The sequence below is a fragment of the Pagrus major genome, chromosome 19 (genome assembly GCF_040436345.1).
Source record: "Pagrus major chromosome 19, Pma_NU_1.0".
Classification (NCBI taxonomy): domain Eukaryota; kingdom Metazoa; phylum Chordata; class Actinopteri; order Spariformes; family Sparidae; genus Pagrus; species Pagrus major.
The window spans coordinates 24,354,830-24,374,432 of NC_133233.1; the positions used below are offsets into that span (position 1 = coordinate 24,354,830).

At 44.3% G+C, this 19,603-nt stretch overlaps 2 protein-coding genes across 3 annotated transcripts in view; both read right to left on the reverse strand.

Moving 5' to 3' along the window:
* Positions 1-7,797, reverse strand: part of LOC141014423 (enhancer of polycomb homolog 1-like) — a 29,532-nt gene extending 21,735 nt beyond the window's left edge. The window contains exons 1-2 of one of the 2 annotated variants that reach the window (XM_073488204.1): positions 7,494-7,797; positions 6,596-6,731 (exon numbers count right to left, since the gene is read on the reverse strand). Coding sequence is in view for 1 of the 2 variants with exons in the window: in XM_073488202.1 (XP_073344303.1) it covers positions 3,704-3,856 (153 nt within the window). In the remaining variant the exon portion in view is untranslated. Of the gene's footprint in view, positions 1-3,703; positions 4,153-6,595; positions 6,732-7,493 lie in introns of those variants that run through there. The other variant, XM_073488202.1, reaches the window with a different exon arrangement.
* A 1,577-nt stretch (positions 7,798-9,374) lies between these two features.
* On the reverse strand, positions 9,375-19,362 carry LOC141014341 (integrin beta-1-A-like). The gene is made up of 11 exons (XM_073488080.1): positions 19,179-19,362; positions 17,778-17,948; positions 17,190-17,434; positions 16,616-16,771; positions 12,514-12,654; positions 12,162-12,367; positions 11,830-12,071; positions 11,539-11,761; positions 11,238-11,464; positions 9,763-9,929; positions 9,375-9,440 (listed from the first exon to the last, which is right to left on the reverse strand). The coding sequence occupies exons 2-11, from the start codon at positions 17,878-17,880 to the stop codon at positions 9,375-9,377; spliced, it is 1,776 nt and encodes a 591-aa protein (XP_073344181.1). The 5' UTR covers positions 17,881-17,948; positions 19,179-19,362.
* Between the last annotated feature and the right edge of the window lie 241 nt (positions 19,363-19,603).

Here is a 19,603-nt window from a genome sequence, read left to right on the forward strand (position 1 = left end):
CACCATGTCTTAAAAGTTTTAATAAATAAAATGTGTAAAATAAAATATGTTTCTTCTAAACATCCATAAATATTGTGTGCAGCAATACTCAGCAACAGACGCCCGGCATGGTTGTGTGGCCAGTAGCTACAGGTTTAACATGACAGACCGACGCTGGCAAACACAAGAACAGACGCCTGCTTCATCAAGGAGTTGTCAGCCGATTTGACGCGACCTTGTGTTAAGTCTATGAACCGATGCTTAACCAACACTGCACAGGGTTTGTTCTGTCATGTAACTTGTCAAACACATCCTCAAAAACCACCCTCTGTGAACCCCCACCGTCTGACACGCAGGTGAACTCTAAGCTTTGCGAGTTAAGGAACCTGCATGAAGAGTGAGCGTAAGGAACCAATTAAAGCTGAGCTGGACCCAGACCTGCCTTTGCACGCTTCTGGAGAGGATATCAGCTTGGCAGATTGCAGCAGGCTGCCTCTGACCTAAAGATATCCTGATCTTTCGCAGCTGTGATCCTCACAACCACGGTTCACAGCCTTGGATTTCCTCTGCTGAGGAATTGGGTGAGTGGGGATAAAGGGCTTTTGTGAATGGCACATGGGAAGAAGTAAAACAGGTTTTTCAATGAAGTCTTGCAACTGTCTGTTTTGAAATCAAAATTTTAAGTTGTCTCTACTATATGTAAAAGCCCAATTTTTTAAATGTTTGTCCGTGCTGAAATACTGAGCCAGCCTTCTCATTCTTACCAATCAAACAAAAAAAATGAGAAGAGGCAAGAGTCCGTGGACACTTCATAGGATGCACCACTGAACGTTAATGGATGCACAGCGGGCACAGTAGCTGAAAACTCATTTACAGAGTAGTCCTACTTGCTTCTCACCTCAGAAATCACAAACTAATACTGACCCTCCAACTCTCGTGTTCTTGCTGGATAAAACATTGTGGGAGTGTTGGGACGTCACAGAGGCAGTGCTGCTTTATGCCGCGGCCACAGATGCAGACAGAAGTGAGACAAAACGGAAATCTATTTTTCACGGCATCACGCCTTCTTTCCATTAAATGTTCCCAAGTAGACGACTCCAATAAAAGTTGCCATGGCAACAAAAGTTTGGCCTCCAGCAGGTGTTTTCAGCTCATGCCGACCACAGGAAGGCGAGCATGTCCTAAGGAAAGCAATCTGCTCTTTGCGTCCAGGTTTACACCATGGCTAATATCCACAAAGCACTGCAATTAATGCAACAAAACAAAGTACTTCAATCAGTATGTGCATAAACGTAATTTTCATTTCTGCTTTTACTAAGCACTACTCGATTATGAATGACAGCAACTTGTGCAAACAACATACATACTCATGATATTTTGTGCATTTACTTTTGTGTCCTTCCTACATTGCAGACTTTACTTCGACAGCCATTGTCCAGGTGACCCTTGTGATTCCTGACAAGCTACACCTGCTGGTCTGAACGCTGACTCGATGAATCTCTACATATTTAACTGTGAGCGCAAATACAACAATTACAAACTCCACGATTAGACGACGGAACAAAATGTTCCTTTTGGCCGCTGTGATAGAAATGTACTAACTTAAATGCATACCGCCGCGACAAACTGCAGTGTAACTGAAGTACAGAGCATTAAAAAAGACCATATACACAGAGGAACACAAGCAGGTCAAGAGATTTATGGTCTGTAGGACATTGTGCATTCACAGATTATTAGAGATTAAAGTACCACATTTCCAGTCCAGTTGCAACTACTGATGGCGCACAAATGGTGCTTTTAGACGTTAATTATTTCTGGCAGGTTTGACGCCATGAATGCTGATGAGGCATACACACAAAGGCTCTTATTTTGGTGATTAAAATGAGCCTAGAAAAGAGGTCCATCAGCAAACCGATTCGTCTTATCGCCGACACCAGATGTACTCTTCCTATCAGCAAACCATATACTCCCGACAACAACCTGCCGACAGGTTTACAAAAGATATTCCTTCCCATGTGTGCCCACTCCATTAAAGCTTGCATCTCATCAAGATCATAATGTGTGCTTACTCCAACAGACACTACTCTGATGCCAGCATGTGGTCACTCGGCGCAGCACAGAAACACTCCATTGTTGCTGGACAGGATGTGGGTCAGGAAGCTAAGCCATGCACAGCCTTGTAGTAAAACTGTCCTCTTTATCTCTTCTGTCACTCTGTTATGTAACGCCGCTGTGTGTATGTGTACAGTAGGTGGGGGAGGGCCGACAGGGGGGCAGGATTTCTGCTGACTTTGCGGGCCCCTGTATGTGCTTTCCTTGTGTTTGTGTCTGCTGAGGCATCCCGGCGGCACAGAAAGGCTTCTCCTGCTGATAAGGTGACTGGGAGAAATTCAGCCACGCGGGGCAGGAGGGGTAATAAACACCAGCTAATGCACCTGCCTTTGATGCCTTGTTCACAGAAATAACAACCAGATAACAACACAGTCCATAAATAAAACAAATTTAAACGTAATTTGGTCAAAAAATAATTATAAATGTGCAGACTACAGTTAGAGTCTACTCTATATTGTTGTCAGCAGAAGAAAGTGAACTTAATGGAGTTACCCTATTTGACTTGCTGACAATTCAAAGGCTACATCTGAGCTATATCCAAGCTGACAAGCTGCGCTTCGAACGGGTTAGAGCCATATGGCTTTACATAATCTGTCCACGGGCACAATGCAAATCATTTTCTATCTTTTAATGTGATTTGAATGCCAGTCAAATCTAAAAAAAACAACATACCACGCACAAAAGTAAACAAACTAGAAGGGAGTAACACTGAATCGACAGGTGAGAACAAATACTGTAGTACAATAAGTGACGATTCAAACATCTAGAGGGTTAAAAAAAAAAAGCAGATACACGCATGCTTACAACTCTTATTTGGGGCAATGAGGCTACAACAATCTACATGAAAAAACAACAAAAAAAGCACACCTTGCTTTTTTAAATCATGAATCAGGTGGCTCTTGTCACTTTTCAACAATAAACACACACTTTAAATAACCCAGACTACTGTCACCACCATCTATCCACTGAGCAAAACAGATGTCGTGTTGAAAAGCATGAATGAAGCGTCACCACACCATGCATGCCCTAACACACCACGCTTCCCCGTGCTACTGTGTAATTGTTTAAGCGTTATGTGTTGTGGTTAAATAGAAAAAAGCAGGATTATGAACACCAAGTGCAGGCGGTGTGCAGCAGCAGCAGCAGCAGCACACATGGCAGCGCTGGAGCTGTCAACACGCAACACCTAGCTGTCAAACCGGGCTTGGGGAGGGGGAGCTCAGTGTCTCCCCCTGGCATTTGTTCACGGAAAGTACACAGCGTGTCCGAGGCCTATCCCCAGCTCGCCTTCACCGAAGAGAAAGTCAACAAAATGGTGGAACAGATACAGGTCACGTGACTTCTTTGTGCCTTCGGGTGCACGTCGAAGTGAAACAAATGGACACAACACGGCTTACGAATAAAATACCGCACCGCCGGGCCCTCACGATGACACCCGCGGCGGAGCGGGGTCGTAATATTCAGTATTCGTCGAGATCCGTCGTGTGCACGGAAAGAGCAGACATGGCGGCCATTTTGCACAAGCTTGCGCAGGCAACATAGTGGCGCCCCTCGGTACGAAAACACCGCCAAAGTGATCCACCGCCAGTCGGCCGGCAGTAAAAAAACATACCGATTCCTCCTCTTTTTCCATCCCGGTTGGCATCTGCGGCACTGCCCGGTTGATCGAGGCATATTCGTGCAGGTCAGGCAAATCCTCGCAGCGGAAGACGGGTAGAGGCTTACTAGCATCCAGCGCCCGCGCCCGAAACGACAATTTACTCATTTTTATATTAAAAGATGCAGCATAAATCTATTCGGTCTGCGAGGAATAACAGCAGTTCTGCCTCGAGTTCTCATGGATGAATCTGTGACGGTCTCCTGGAGTCAGCCGGTCCGATTGAGGGCGAGCTCGGGGTCCGTAAGCAGCGCGAACAGAGCCGGGCAGGCCCGGGTCTCGGTCGCTCTCTGTCGGTCTCTTTTTCTCCTAGGCTCCGCTGTTCCTCCCCGGTTCAATACGCCATGGCCAACATGGCGGACATTACAAACTCATGCAGCTCTCCGCTCGCTCCGAGCGGCCCAACCCCCTCGATCACACAAACAGCCATTCCCACGCAGTTTCGCACGCGTGCGCGCTCGCGAGACCCTTGGGGAACGAGGGGGGGAGGAGGAGGAGGATGAAGAGGATGAGGAAGGGGGGGGAGAGCACCGACGGTGGGGGCGAGATGCTGGATGCTGATGAAGGGATGTGAACTTCCCAGGCTCGGGATGTTCTCATCCCGGTAAACGTCAGGCTGATGCTGACGTGCGAGAACACATTTATTCTTTATGTTAAAAAAAAAATAAAATATACATTTGTAGCAAAAAAACACATCAAAACAATAAACAGGAGCTGTCTGTGGCACCGCTGCATTTAGACATCATATGTGTGGGTCAGGCAGGCTGTGTGGGACCGCTTTAACCTTTCAAGGACGAACACAATTACAAACTTGTGTCATGTGTTAAAATTAATGTGCAACCAAAAATAGGACACATGTTCCTTCCCATTGCATTCAATTGTTTTGCAAATATCGCCACCGTGTGGTGGGAGCACTCACACACTACTTACTCCACTGTAATTACGAGTGACTGGCTTCCTCTTAACTCATGAGACTCCAGCAGGGTCAGACGAGGATAGAAAAGTGGGGAAACATTCCCGCCTACACGTCCGCGCTGTCATGATTGCCATTGATGTTTTGTTTTTTTGATTTTATTTCACACAAATAGAAATACTGTACAAAATAAAAGCTCACGATAAAATGATTGTGCAATAAATACAAATTTAGTGAAGCTATGTGATGTAAGATTAAGATGAGAAATGTAAAGTTGTATATTTTGGCGACATTTTAGTTGATTTCTTTCTAGTTAGCAATACTTGAGAACAGTACTGTGTGGCATCTGAAAGTAGAAATTAAGTAATTGATATATATATTTATATATATTTGAAAGACAGCAAAAACTATACAAGTGCAGCTAGACTGAAATACTGACACCAAATCAGTCTTTAAATTAACAATCAAGATCTTTGCATGAAATCACTGATGCCCTTCTGTAGTTCTTGACAATGTGTATAACCTTTTTGTTTCCCAGAGACAGTATGTTCCTGACCATTAACAATGAATGGTACACTGTATTTTCTTTTTCCAATGGTGCTTATATGATGTCACAACGACAAGGAGGACAGCATAAAGTTACACTCCAGCAGACAACACTGTTTAATTTGCCAGCTGTCACTTTTTGTGATCGAGTGCGGCTTCGTCCCGGTGCAGCTTTGTTTTTCTTGTTCGTATGATGGTGTGGAAATCCAGTCTTCTGTCTGCTGTACACAAAAAGCTCCACGGATGGGAAAAACACAGGTCCCTCCGCACATGACCGATGTACTGCAATGTTATTCCCATTTGGCCATCTGTGAAATGTCTGGTTTTTCTTCCGCTGACGACTTTCAACGTGTGGCGTGTTTTGACTATAGGACTGCAACTGCCTGGATGTTCATTTAAATCAAACCACTCTTGGTTGCCTCACACCAATCATGGGACTGACTAACATCCAGACACGGATCGTGTCAGACATGCGACCACATTCTGAGTCAACAAACTGATGTGGTTTGTCCCTTTTTTAATATATCGGCCAAAATCTGCTAAACATCTCACTTGTGCTTGATGTTTATGTTTGACTTAAGCGTGGCCCAAAAGAACAGTACCTTGGTCACTCAGAATATGGTGCTTGACACAGAGATATAATCACCTGAGTCTTACTCCAGTTTTATAGTTTAGTGCTCCTTGTTTCGGATGTAAGAGGTGTCATGCCTAGTTCAAGGACTTATTTATTAAATATATCCAGTAAGAATCAGTATGGAAACTCTAAAGCCCACTCAAGATCAAACCTCCTCCTTGAAGGACAAGAGAAAACTTCATTACACATGTCTCAAACAATCTGCATTCTCAGGCTTTACAACTAACAATCGTCTTTTAACTATTCGCACACTACACCCGTCTACACACATACATTGTAGCGATAGACAGCCTGGACGATTAACAGGGCAGATATTCAGCATTTTCTGACTGCAGATAGAATAAATTGATCTAAAAATGCAATACTTCGGCTCTGATCATTCTGTCACCCCTCTGTGGTATCACTCAATGTCCCGCCCACAACACTACCCGATTGGTTACACGTCACAAGTGATAGCCTATCAACATATAATAATTTGAATCTGCAAAGAAACTAGTTACTGAAGTTATCAAATAAACAACAATAACAATAAAGTACCTGAAAATACAGTACTAGTTACATTACATCCCTGGTCATTCTACATTTTGACACCAATATTTCACTGGGAATATATCGGTTACAAATACGAGTTATCTATCGTCTTGATTACTAATCATTAGTATCTGTATCGGCCCTGAGACCACCACAGTTAACAAACCAGTATATGTTTATGTCACAGCTAAATAGGACGAGAAAGATAAGACATGCAAATAACCTGCGGGGATGGATGAGAGCTCCTGCGGGCATGACTGAATGATACAGATGTAGGAGGCTGACATGATCATCATCATCATCATCATCATCATCCATTTGGGAGCAATAGGCACACATCTGTAGTCCACAATGAGGACCTGTGAAGGAGAGAGTGGCAGGGAAGACATCATTAGCAGGGTCTGATACTCAAAATAAGACATTTAATATGATTTACTAGCAACAGAGATGTTGCATTCACTGTCACCTTCTTCGTTTTCTCCTCTACTGGGCATTGATTACAACCATTAGCTGATATATGTGGCATCACTGGGGAGGGAATTGGGAGCATGATTTGACAATAATCTGGAGCACTCCCCCTCACCGGCAGTCTCAACTTCACATCTGCTCTTTTCTCGATACAAACGACGGTGAGAATTGATTTTCAGGGGCGATTAGCTTCGGATGTGTTTAATAATGCAGAGCAAGTTTTGTTGCCACAACATCACAGGAGTGCACATTAGTGCGAAGCCTTACATGGAGGAGGCAGAGGAGGACACGACAGACAGAAATCGTCTTAGCACAACGTGGACGACAACAAGGCACCGCCACGAAGCCGACTACGAAGCAGCTTTTAACGGGGGTTGCGACTCGTCGTCGAGCCCGGAGATCAGAGACACAAGTGTGTTTGAGCAGCGACGCCGAGGCTAGCTGACAGGCAGCTAACGCTAGCTTAGCCCCAGCTACCCTGACCCTGCGCCATTTAACCAGCTCGGCTAACAGTTCGCCAAACACTTTCGTTTCAGCTCGCAAACTTAACTTGCCCCCTCATCGAAAGGCGTCTCTGTCCGCTTCCCGAGGAAGGACAACACGGGGGGAGGAGGGGGGGGGGGAAACTAGCTTGAGCCGGAGTTGCAACTTACCTGCTGCTAGCAAAGCCACAGGAGAGGGTGATGATGATGAGGAGGATGATGATGATGATGGCAGTTCTTCTTCTGGTTGTCATGCTAGCCCGAATGCTAACGCTGGTTAGCTCCCCTCAGGACGCCTCGGAAGGGGGAGAAGAAAAAAAAAAAACACGAATTAAAAAAATGTTTTTTTCGTGCTCGGAAAGTGCGTTTAACTCGCTGGGAACAAAAGCAGGGGGTAGAGAAAGTGGGTATCCTGTCGCAGACGGGTAAACTTGGATAGTTCGCTGAGGTTACTTCGACTAACACACAAAAAAAAAAAAGAGAAAGAAAGAAAAAAGAAAAAGATCCAAACTGACCACCGAGCCACTTTGCAGGCGGATTGTGATTGGAGGGTGAATGCCACCAATCACCTGTGGAGAGCTCGGGGAGGATGAGCTCACTGGTGCCCCCGCCCACCCACGAGCAATAATAATAATAATAATAAAAACAATAATAATAATATATTTCATTGCAGTTCTTTATTTAAAGGATGCATTCAAGAAAGCAAAAGAGAGAAGAAAAAAAAGGCTACACATAAAAATATAATGACACAGCCATTAACAAAATGTTACTCATTTATTTAAGCCGCTCACAAGTGATGAGATGCAACAGCGACAACATGGTTGCAGTATTTGTTATGTAACTGTCTCCAGGGGCTGCATGGTCACCTCCCTCCCTACACCACCGCCTCCCCAGCTCTGCCCCCTTCACATGAGTCTTGTCGCAGGGGCTGCATCTCCTCCCCCCCACCCCCCTCCTCCGCTGCCTCCTCTGAGGCTGTGATGTTTGCGCCGCACAATTTTTTTATGATCAGGCACAGATGAAAGAGAAATGCTGCATAGTGGAAGCATATGGAGTCGTTTTCTCTGATACTCCACCGCCGCCGCCACCAAATCCCACCTCCCACACTGGCTGTTAAAGCTGCACGCACGCCTGCCCGGTTAACTCTGGGAGTGGAGGAGGCGTCGCTATGATTAATATCGCTTTGCTCAACTCTCCCAGCAAGGTCATCAGCAGCCATCTGTAGGCAGTGGGAAAAAAAAACCCTAATATCAATTTAGATTTGAACATCCCATTGTTTTCTCTGAGCGTACACGATTCAGCCCAGCGCTCTGGCAAAAGTGGCTGGCACGTACACTGGCTGCTCTTTTAAAGTTGTACGCCACATTGCACCACGTCAGGCCTGCGGTGTTTGATGAATTCACAGGTGTCTGCTGAAAATGCAAAAAAGCACGAGCCGAGTGTCACGTTTGTGTCCAAAATAGCTCCTCTTCTCTGACTGAAAACGAATGTGAAGCTGCTTCATCGTTTCCAGCAGGGCGACAGTTGCCTCTCCTCTCATCTAGAGGGCAGTGGAGACCCACGTAAAGACCCGCGCCTCCACAGGGATTACAATGCATAATGCAGAATGCTCACCTCACTATATCTCGCCTTCAGAGACCCAAGTTAAACAGCTGAGACAACCGTCAGCATATACGGCAGACTTTCCTTGCATAAGCCTTACAAAATATCACACTACATAAAATTAGCTTTTGTGGGGTTTAATAAGCTGAGGGCATTGACTCTGCACGTATCCCACAGACAACTAACCTTGTATAGGAAGCAGTTTGTGGGATGCTGCGTGAATATGTGCACGTGCAGAGCATGCAGAGAGGGGAAGGGTTGGCGACCGGCGGTCCGGGGATGCATATTGTGATCAGAGGGGAAGTAAGTCAGACACCAACACCCGTTTCCCACTCCTGAGCCACACAAGTTGGACCGACTGCCGACAACAGTTCAGATGAAGGATGTTGTTTCATTGTGCTTCACAACAGGGATCCTGATTGAAAAGTAGATCTCTTTCCATGGCTGCTATCACTGTTCTTTATACTTGGGGTTGACAGTTGTCGTGATGGCGCTCCTGTAGATGGGGTTGTCCCTCTGCAGTAAACAAGAAACGAGTGTCATCATACATGGTTATTGTCAGGCATTCGATTTGTGTCACGTTACTGCTGATAAACTGATGGTGTTGGTGATCAAACTTAGAGAAGTTTATGTGTATGTGTATTTTTTGCCTTTCCATAGCTCCTTTTTCTCTCTTTCCCCCGTTTCCTCTCTGCCATGTTTACCAGAATTCCCTTGTTTTACACTGTTAGTTGTCAAAAATGTCCCCAACAGCAAAGTCACCAAGACAAATTCTGACATTTGTTGTGCAGCCTCTGACCGGCTGACAGAAAAGGTTTTTGTTCGGGGCAGGGCTCACCCTGTTCCAGCGTCTCTGCTCCAGCTCTCTCTGGAAGTGGGCGAACTCCCTGCGGTCATGGATGCTGGTGAGTAGTTTCCATAGCAGCAACAGAGCCACACCCAGCACCACAACAGAGGCTGATAGCGCCGCGGTGATCAGAATCACGTTCGGACCTGATGGGCATTCTTGAGAAAAACGGAGAAAGGCGCGGTTTCCTTATCAGAAACAGGCTGTCGATACTCATTCCAGAAGCGTATGTCGGGTTGAATTAGTTCACTTGATAAATATCACGCTGGTGAGTGCAAGCTGCTAACTTGATGGAAAGAAAGTGGATTGAAATACACAGACAACTTGAAGAAGATCACTGCGCATGATACGATAATGACAACCAATCAAATCAGTCAATCGGTGTTTGTGTTTTTACTCAGCTTGTTAAATTGTGTGCAAAAAATGGCCATTTCAAGGGGTTTAAAGGATAAGTTCACCCAAAAATGCAAAATGTAGTCATCATCTACTCACCTTGAAGCGATGCAAAGTCAGGTGAAGTTTCGTAGTCAACAAAACATTTTTTTTAGAGTTTCTCCTAAACAACTGAAGTAGATGGGGACTTGTTTTAAAACATAAAAAAACAATCGAAAAGAAACATAAAATGTGCTTTTATGCGGCTTGTCCGGTGTAATCTAAGTCTCTGGAAGTCTGGAGATCCCAAATTGATTTGAAAGGAGCTGAAATCTTTACTTTAGCTGCTAAGCTAAACGTGTTAGCGTGGGTGCACAAGCTCAACCACGCATTGAGGGTTTAAACACTGTTAAAATCAATTTGATATCTCTTTCTGAGACTTGGATTACACCATACCATCTGTAAGGAGCCATTTAATGTTTGTTTTCAGTTGATTTTTTACATTTTACAGCTGCTTCAGTTGTTTAGGAGAATGCTGCAACGATGTTTTGCTGTGAGAAATGCTCAGAAATGTTTCTACAAAGCTTCACTTGACCTTCCATCAGCATGGGGGTGAGTAGATAATGACTGAATGAACGTATCCTTTAATGTAATAGACAAGCTTAATTCTTTATTATGATATACAGACAGACATTAAAAATGCAATATGTAAGAATTTAAGTCAAAAACATTCAAAAGTTGACTAAAATTATCAACAGAATGAGAAAAAATAAAGGTTTTATCTACTGAAGTTAGCATGCTAACCAGCTAGCCCCGGCCCGTCCCTTGTCCAAAGCTCCTGTGCTCGCCGTGTAAACACTCCTCCAGTGCTCCGAGCTCCCAGTCTGGACTGCTAGCTACACTGCTAAGTTAGCTAAATAGCTAACGGCAGCTACAGTTAGCAGGAGTTACTCTAGTGAAATCTTCTGCCCCTTTCTGTTGTGAGTATGATTTTCGACTGGTGGTCAATTCTTACATATTGCACCTTTAAAAAAAATCCCTCAGATCTGCTTAAACTGACAGGAAGAAGAAAATAGAAAATCAGGTCTGCTTACCCCGCTCAAGAGCAACATGAACATCTTCTTTTTGTCCAGTCCTGAGCAGGAAGTGCACTCTGCAGCCCTCTGTGTCCACTTCCATACACCTGTGAAGGCCTGGAGAGGGGGGCACTCTTGCCAACACACCTGCCTGACCTACCAGAGTGAGGTTCAGGTGGACGCACCTCGTCTCACACTCCTTTGGATTCAAGCCCAGTGAGAAGGCTCTGCACAGGACGCATTCTCTGTGGAATAAACCATCACTGTGAGCAGGAAATACACAAACTAAAAACACATGTTACCTGAGAGATCACTGTACCTGTGCAAGGTGCAGACGCTGGGGCAGGAAGGGCAAAGCTCACAGGTCGGGCCTTGGAAGCGGTTGTCGTGGCAAATACAGGCGCCACAGTGACAGTCCCCTCTGCCCGAACAAATCTGTTTGTCCTGAGAGAGACAAGACTCCGAGCTGAGAGGGCACTCGCACGCTCGACCACGGAAACCTGGGAGACACTCGCACACCCCGCAGACGCACCTGCCGTGGCCTGGGAAAGTAAAACATGATTAAAACGTTTTTTTCAAAATAAAATGTAATGTGGTTTCTGTGTCTTACCTGCACACTGGACTCCTCGGTACTGATCACAGCTGAAGTCACTGCATTCACAGAACTCCCCGTAGTACGCGTGGATGGGCTTTTTACCGCTCTTACGACAAACACACTTCCCACAAACGCACTCTCCACGTCCGCTGCACACTTCAGATGCATTATCACGGCGACAAAGGTACGAGTCAAACGCCTCGCTCGACTCCGCTCGCTCGCATTCGCACAGCGTTCCCACTCTCCCTTCTGTACACCTGTAACACAGCAAGCAAATATCAGCTTGCTTGGATAACCTGAAATTAGGCTTCTTAGCCAAACTAACGCCATCATGCTGCTTCACCTACCTGCACGCGCCGCACTCCAGAGTGCCGTTGCCATGGCTACACGTAGGACTGTGTGGGACCGCGTCCTTTTGACATGAGCACTCGCATATGGGGCTCAGCAGGACCTCAACCTCTTCACTGTAGCCCTGGGGCTTAATGATAACACGGGGTGGTCTTTGTGCAGCAGGCACGCACAGAGGTGCTGTAATGCTTACATTAAAGCTCACCTAGAGGGGAGGTGAGAATTCCTTCAGCACGATTAAAATGCTCCACTAATGAGGTAATCATAATTAGCATTACCGTCAATGGCCACATGCTAGCAGCGGCACTTACATAGCTTACCACACACAGAGCCAGCCACACGACTACACACCTCGTCACCTACGGAGATGTTGGAGCACTTCCTCCCCTGCTCGCCGTATCTCAGCTTGCGGTCCTTACAGTGCGAGGTATAAGAGATGCGATAGCCCGCCGGCAGCTTGCTGTTCTCCATAACAACCTCAGAGGTCAGCGCCTGCAGTCAATAGAGCAGTTAACCCCTTAAAGATGAGGAGGTGTCAGCAGGCTACACACATGAGGCTAATGACCTTGGTGGGAAGGGAGGTTCGGCCTCACTTACATTGTACGCTTCGACTATTATCTGCAGGATGTTGTGGGAGTTGTTGGAAAGCGTTCCGACTGCACATTTTGGGAAGACGCTTCTCAGGCCCTGCAGCAAAGCAACAGTATACTCGACATAGATGAATGAATATGTGCTCATTGACAGTCCGCCAACTGATTTATACGCTACTCTTTTCGAGCAACCTCTCCGTGATGGAGGCAGAGACAAACTGAATGGCGGTGTCAAAGCATGGAGGCTGAATTGGTCATGGTCGGCAATCACAGCCTCTGATGGATGAAGGTAGTATACTGGAAAGTGTTTGAATATGAATATAAAACCTGAAAAAAAAACTTTTTATTGACGTCAGGATACAGTCTGTTGAAATCCTCTATTTTTCTTATTGATAACAAATTCTATAAAAGACCAAAACCAAAGTTATCGGAGTATTTTCCACATTGTCAAAGCCTGATATATTGTATTCCTCTGTGCCACTGTTGTCCAAAAACATATCAGTTAACCTCACGGTTGCACTGGTGGTTCCTCATTACAAAGCACTCAGGCACTGTAGTTTACTTTGAGTCAGTTGAGCACACAACGTCCTACGGCTGTAAACGCTCATGAGAGCACCGAATCTGCAGCTGAGATCAGTCTCCAACAAAAACACCATTAATGCCTGTAAGAAGAAGCTTTGCTGAAAAATACAATTCTTCTGCCCTTTAAGGAATTTATTTGAAAAAGAATAAAAAGAACATTATTTTTGGTGTTTTATTTGCATTTAGTCGACAATAACAAAGTGAAGAATATCACCAGACATAAAGGTGCACTGTAAGATTGGGCCAGTACTCTCAGTTAACAAGGGCTAGCTGGTTAGCATGCTAACTTCAATAGATACCTCTGCAACACAATACATATAACACAAAACATCACATTGCTTCTTCGTATTCTGTTGATCATTTTAGTTATTTTCTAAAACGTTTTAAACTAAAATCTTTACACATTTTTAACATTTTATGTCACATAAGTGCCAGTATCAAGTTTCAGGCTCTATTCGTAGTCATACAGTTAAGAAAAATATGTGATTTCCTTCATGATAGTTAGATTATAAACACTTATTTACTTGTTGGAAGCCTTTGTGAAAAGTTCAGGGGGGCTGAATTTAGCATATTTCTTGGGAAAAGCTCCATAAAAGTGGTTTAGAGGAGAAATCATTTCCGTACACTACGATGTATTTGCCAGCTCGTCCTCGACAGAAAAATATAGGTTGACTGTGAAAGCAGCTTGTTACGACCGATATTTACGTTTGTTGTTTGGCAACCTCTGGTGGCCATAGTAATTATTACTGCAGCAAAGGAGGAAGTCAGGCCAAACTGTAAGTAGAGCGACAAAGTCTGCCTAGAGACCTTTTCGTGTCCACCGTGGAACCAAAAGTAAACAGTGAGTTATTTTAACTAACGTAACAAAGTGACACCAGGTTCTTAATGTAATTGAAGTCATGTATGTAATGTATGTATGTTCGTAACTGAAGTTGCACGAGTAATGTAGTTATTTTCACCCAAACCATGATGTTTTCCTAAATATATGTAGAGACAGTCTCTACTGTACCTCGTACAAGTGTCTGACTTCTTCGGTGACAGCGAAGATGATCTGGATGTTCTTCTCTCTCAATGTTTCGGCGACGTGAGCCACTGAAGGGTAGTCCTGACAGAGCAGAGTCGGGGCAGATGCAAAATGCAATGCATAACACTCAGGTCGAGATATATATGTGCAATCAGTAGTTAAGCACGCTCTCCTTCTTCCCTCTATCGCTGTCCTCCCCCTTTCCCTCCCATCTAACAACTCTTTCTATTGCTCATTTATTCACTCTCCCTGACAGAATTTCCATTCCCTCCAAATAGATAAATAAGTACCATTCAGAGAGGAGCAACACCCGTGTCTCACACATTCATTTTCAGCCTTGGTCGGTCATTTATCCAGACAGATATAGATTAATAATGTATCTGTATTCACTCCACCTGTCGACTATCTGGACTGCAAAGAGGTCAAGACACATAACACTCTCGTGGACCTAATGAGAAAGCTATATGGGTGTTTAAAACACAGGGACAAAGACATACACTCACAAGCAAAGAAAAAAATAGACACATACACGTTCGAGCACCGCCCAGCAAGCCATCTATACACAAACACAGTGAGATTGAGAGATGAAAGCTTCGGTTGGGATTACTCCACAAACACTCCAGCTGTTTCCCATCAGGGTGTGCCTGTCAGCATCTTCTTTACCCAGGGAGCTGTGCTGTTGATTCTGACCTTTAAATCACTGTCTTTGACTTCAGTCTGCAGCAGCCCGGACCTCTATTTCACTGCTAGGATTGCAGACGGGAATCAATTTAGCACGCGCTGCAATATCTGGTCCATAGCATAAACAATGTATGCTCCTCAGGACCACAGCTACCCGATGCTACACACAGAGCGAAAACATACACACACTGCTGTGATGGCTTGTTCTGCTGAGCTAAAGCTTTGGACTTTGTGTATATGAGAATGAGACGTGACATTAATCCATTTTTTACACAAGGGAGACCATTTGAAACTGACAGATAGGAAGTGAGGCAGAAAGTAAGTGAATACCTGCTGACAGAAAGAATAACATCGTTATCCCATTGAACGTAGTGCATACAGCTCTTGTTTGGTTTCTTCAGAAATCTCTCGATCTTGATCTTAAACTTCTAGATGCTCAACTTCTTCTTAAGCTAGTTGCTAACATTGTTTGTCTGCTGTTTGGTGCCTCACAAGTAGCCTAGCATGTTGGGTTTTTCTAAGGTTTTCTGACCAAATTAGCTGCCTGCTAGAGGTATTGGTTAAAAAGAGCTACAACTTAACCTTGCAGTCAATGTGCCATAAAACCTAAACAATAAGCTAGATATGGGGCTGTTTATAACCTTAGTTAGCTTCTACCGAGGCTACTTGGTATGCTAAAGATGAGTTTTGGAAACTTAACTTAATTTTGCCAATTTTAGACCTTTTTTAAAAAACATTTTTTACATTTACATTTAAATTAACTTTAAAGAACTTTGACTTCTTGGGGCTTTCTAGAAAAACGTGCTTCATAAGGTATTCGGGGAAAAAAGAAGGCTATTGCTACCAAAAACTGATAGATGTTCAACTTTTTTTAAGCTAGTTGCTCACGTTGTTTGTGTTCTGTTTGGTGCCTGACAAGTAGCCTAGCATGTTGGTTTTTTTTCTAAGGCTTTCTGACCAAAACAGCTGCCTGCTAGAGCTGGCATAGTGGTTGATAAGAGAGGTAAAACTTAACCATGTAGTAAATGTAGCATAAAACCAATGAAGGAGCTAAATACAGGGCTGGGTATCAAACCTTAGTAAGCTAGGCTACTTCCTAGGCTACTCGTTAGGCTACTTGAGTAAGTTTTGTAAACTTAAATGCTACCTTCGCTAGCAAGAGTAGTGAAATATTAGTATTATTGACATCATCTTTTATCAGTTAGCCTATTGACTGATTGAATAATAATTTTGCCAATTTTTGACAGTAGTTTACCAAGGATAAGTTCTTGGATGGCTGTTTATGGTTAGATAGCCTACAACATTTAAATTAACTTTAAAATAAACTTAGACCTCTTTCGTACGTTTCATAGGCCATAACTTAAGTATATTAGTAGAGTGTCTCGTCTCAGTGCCTCTCTCTGCTCTGCTAACAGAGAGCAACAGAAACTAACAATAGTTTCGAAATGGAGTCCGCTAACATAAACTAACAAGCAGCTTCCAGGGCAACACATTAGGTCCACAGAGCCCCTTTAATATCATATAAAATTTATTGCTAAAAGGGGCTTTAAAAACCTGTCGTAGCTTAAGACCAAACCTGGGAATTTCCTTTGGTGTACACATTTTTATGCAAGTGACACTTTCCATCATTGGGAAGTACAATGCCGCCCAGTTTGCCGTCTCCAGCAAAGTGGAAGCCAGCATCAGTGGAAAACACCAGCAGACGAGTCACATTCCTCCAGCCGATCTGCTTCTGCAAGTGAAGAACATCAAACAGTCAATGAACCACCAATTGGCAGCAAATCGAGCGCCGTGACTGATGTAAGTATTTCTGACAGGCTGTGGGAAAAGAATTACCTTTCTGCTTTTGTATGTAATCAAATGACTCAGGATGAGTAATACGTTGTGGCTTCCTGCTCCATGGGAGTGAAATCGTTCAAACCAGTTATTATAAAATTATTAACGTCAAATTTTCATATTTTAGATGTCAAGACGAGTTTCAAACACAACCCCAAACTGACTGGTGCAGTCTCCCAAAGGAAGCTTAGTATTCTGAAATACCCTTCTCATCTATTGTCTGCAGTCTTTCCACTTCCTCCACATAACGCCCACCCAAACACAAACAACAATCTTTATATTGCAGTCCTCCCTGCTGGGCTTCCTTGCATTACCTCACAAACGGCGGCCTGCATCAGAGCATCCAGCCCTCCCTCTGGGAAATCCAAGTTACCAGAGATCCGCTGGCCCCCGACTAGCTCTGCGAAGAGGCTTCCGTTGGCGGTGAGGCTCAGGATGTGATGGTAGGTGAAGGGGGGAGTGCAGGGCCAGGGCTCAGTCCTCTTACAGGGGTTTCTGAGCATGTCCTTCGCTGTGCTGATGTACGGCATCACGGTCTTGTCCACAAATGCTCCGAAGCCTTTAGGAGTGGCAACGAATGGAGGGGAGTAAGAAGCGGCGTAAAGTTTTGAGAGGTGATTTTGTGACTGAAGGGTGGAAAATGAATAACTAATGCCCTCCCTTCTCTCAAAAGCTACCAGTTGTCCTTGAGCAAAGCACTTAATCCCCAATCGCTCCAGTGGTGCTGCTCAGTGGCCAGTAGTAAGATTATGATTGTACCGGGCAGCTCCCAGGTGTGTAACTGAGCGAATGTGACACAAGGGTATTCCATAAAAAAGGTGTGTGGAGGTTTAAAAAGTGAAGAAAAATGATGTTAGCCTACACTGCAGGTGAGGAGGAAATGGAAATAGAGGCAGACGAACCCATTCTGAAGTCCCTCGTAGTGTTCCTCATCTCTTCCATGAGGTCAGCTCCCAACTTCTTGACGCTGGGGAGGTCGTCCTCCATGGAGAAGGACAGATCCATCAGGTAGTACAGGTCTATGGGGTAGTCGTCCACACGCTTGAACTTCACCTCAAAGCTCTGGGGTTCACCTACAAACGAGAAATGTGGGGATTGTGTTGGAAGGATGAATCCATATCCATAATATTCAGGACATTTGGAGGTGTTATTGACTTGCCAAAAACGACATGACGTACCAGCGACAGACGAACCAGACCTTTACGCAGGCACATTATGTACATTATGTATATAACATCAGTTACGTTATGAACATCACATAAACTAAACTACGTTAGTCAGTTAAAATAACTCACCGTTGATTTTTGCTTTCACACAGGACACAAACAGTGGTTTCCTGGGTGACAGTCCTGTCCTTGACCTCCTCCCTATGTTGACTTGGCGCTCTTTATACTACTTTGCCTCACTTCCTCCTTTGCTGCTGAAATAATTACTACAGCCACTAGAGGTCGCTGTCGAACAAGAAACATAAATATGGGTCGAAATAATTTGCATTCAGTGTCGACCTATATGGTTGTTATTCAGCTGAGATATTGTTTTTGGCGCCACTGTCGCAACTGTAGAAATGAGTTTATTCATGCATGTAGTCTATAATGGAGACATACATAGAAGCAGAGAGAAGTGGTGCCACTCAGCCTTCATTTTCCCAGAAGACTTCGTCCCAGTTGGCTACAGTATTGCATCATGAACGAGAGGTTTATAGGGAACCAGTCTAAGCAGATGGTGTCATTATTCTATACCTTTACATTAGAATAGACATTTACTTCATATTGATAATTTGAAGCAACAAAACTTGCCTAAAATGTGGAAAAAAAACATTTACAAATGTTTTTTGTGGTAGTCTTTCTGGGGGCTGAGGGGTTGCTGGGGGCCACAGAACCACAGTTTTTACAGGTAAGATCCAGATCCAATACTACAATACAGAGGCCAGATTGAAATTTAAATCCATCTAATAAAAATGCCATGTGTGTCATTTATTTAAATTTTTATATGAGTCACAGCCTGTTCATGATGACTGCGTAGTAGCTCCACATTTCCCCCAAAGCCCACCGCTTCTGTTCGCAATCAGTACCTTTTTATTTCTGTGCCGCTGTCAAAAACTGCACGAACTCTAAGAACCGTGTCCTTCACTTGACTCAGGTCTGCAGGAAATTTCACCATAATTACGGTAAAAAGACTTTGGCATACCCCTGTGAGCTTGATGAGACAAAGATCTGAATATGGAAGATATCTCCTTGATGAAATAATAAAACCTCAGTAGAAAATGTAGTTGTAAGGCTGTTTGTACATATTTTTCCACCCACCTGGCCGGAGATTCAGCAGGACGGTCTGAGGCTGGAGCTGGGTGACTTGTCCGTGCTGCTGTTGGCGTCTTTGTTCTTTGGGGTGGAGGGTGATCTTCCGGTTTTTCAGAAGGACGGTGGAGCCTCTGGGGTCCTCCAGGCGATCAGAAGGACAGCCCCTCTGCAGCAGGGCCCTGGCTGTGTCACAGCGCTCCCATATGTGCTGGCCCAAATCTAAAAAACTCTTCACACAGGTGAGCACAACCCCTTATATAAACACTCTCCACAGAAGATGAGCTAACATGAAATATATTTAGCTATAGTGAGAACAGTAATTAGCATAAATACATATCACTGATGTAGTCAGTGTCAGTTATACAGAGAGAGAAGGGGATAATGATACGCAGCATGTGTGTGTGTGTGTTTTTGTCTCTGTGCTCATCACT

What these genes read in the sequence shown, in the direction of transcription:
- LOC141014341 (XM_073488080.1), bottom strand. Translation starts at nt 17,880, where the DNA reads ATGGATCTGTCCTTCTCCATGGAGGACGACCTCCCCAGCGTCAAGAAG. An exon ending in TGCAGGCCGCCGTTTGTGAG is followed by an intron (nt 16,772 to 17,189) that starts GTAATGCAAGGA and finishes CTTCACTTGCAG; the next exon opens with AAGCAGATCGGCTGGAGGAA. An exon ending in TCATGTTGCTCTTGAGCGGG is followed by an intron (nt 9,930 to 11,237) that starts GTAAGCAGACCT and finishes GTTTTTCTCAAG; the next exon opens with AATGCCCATCAGGTCCGAAC.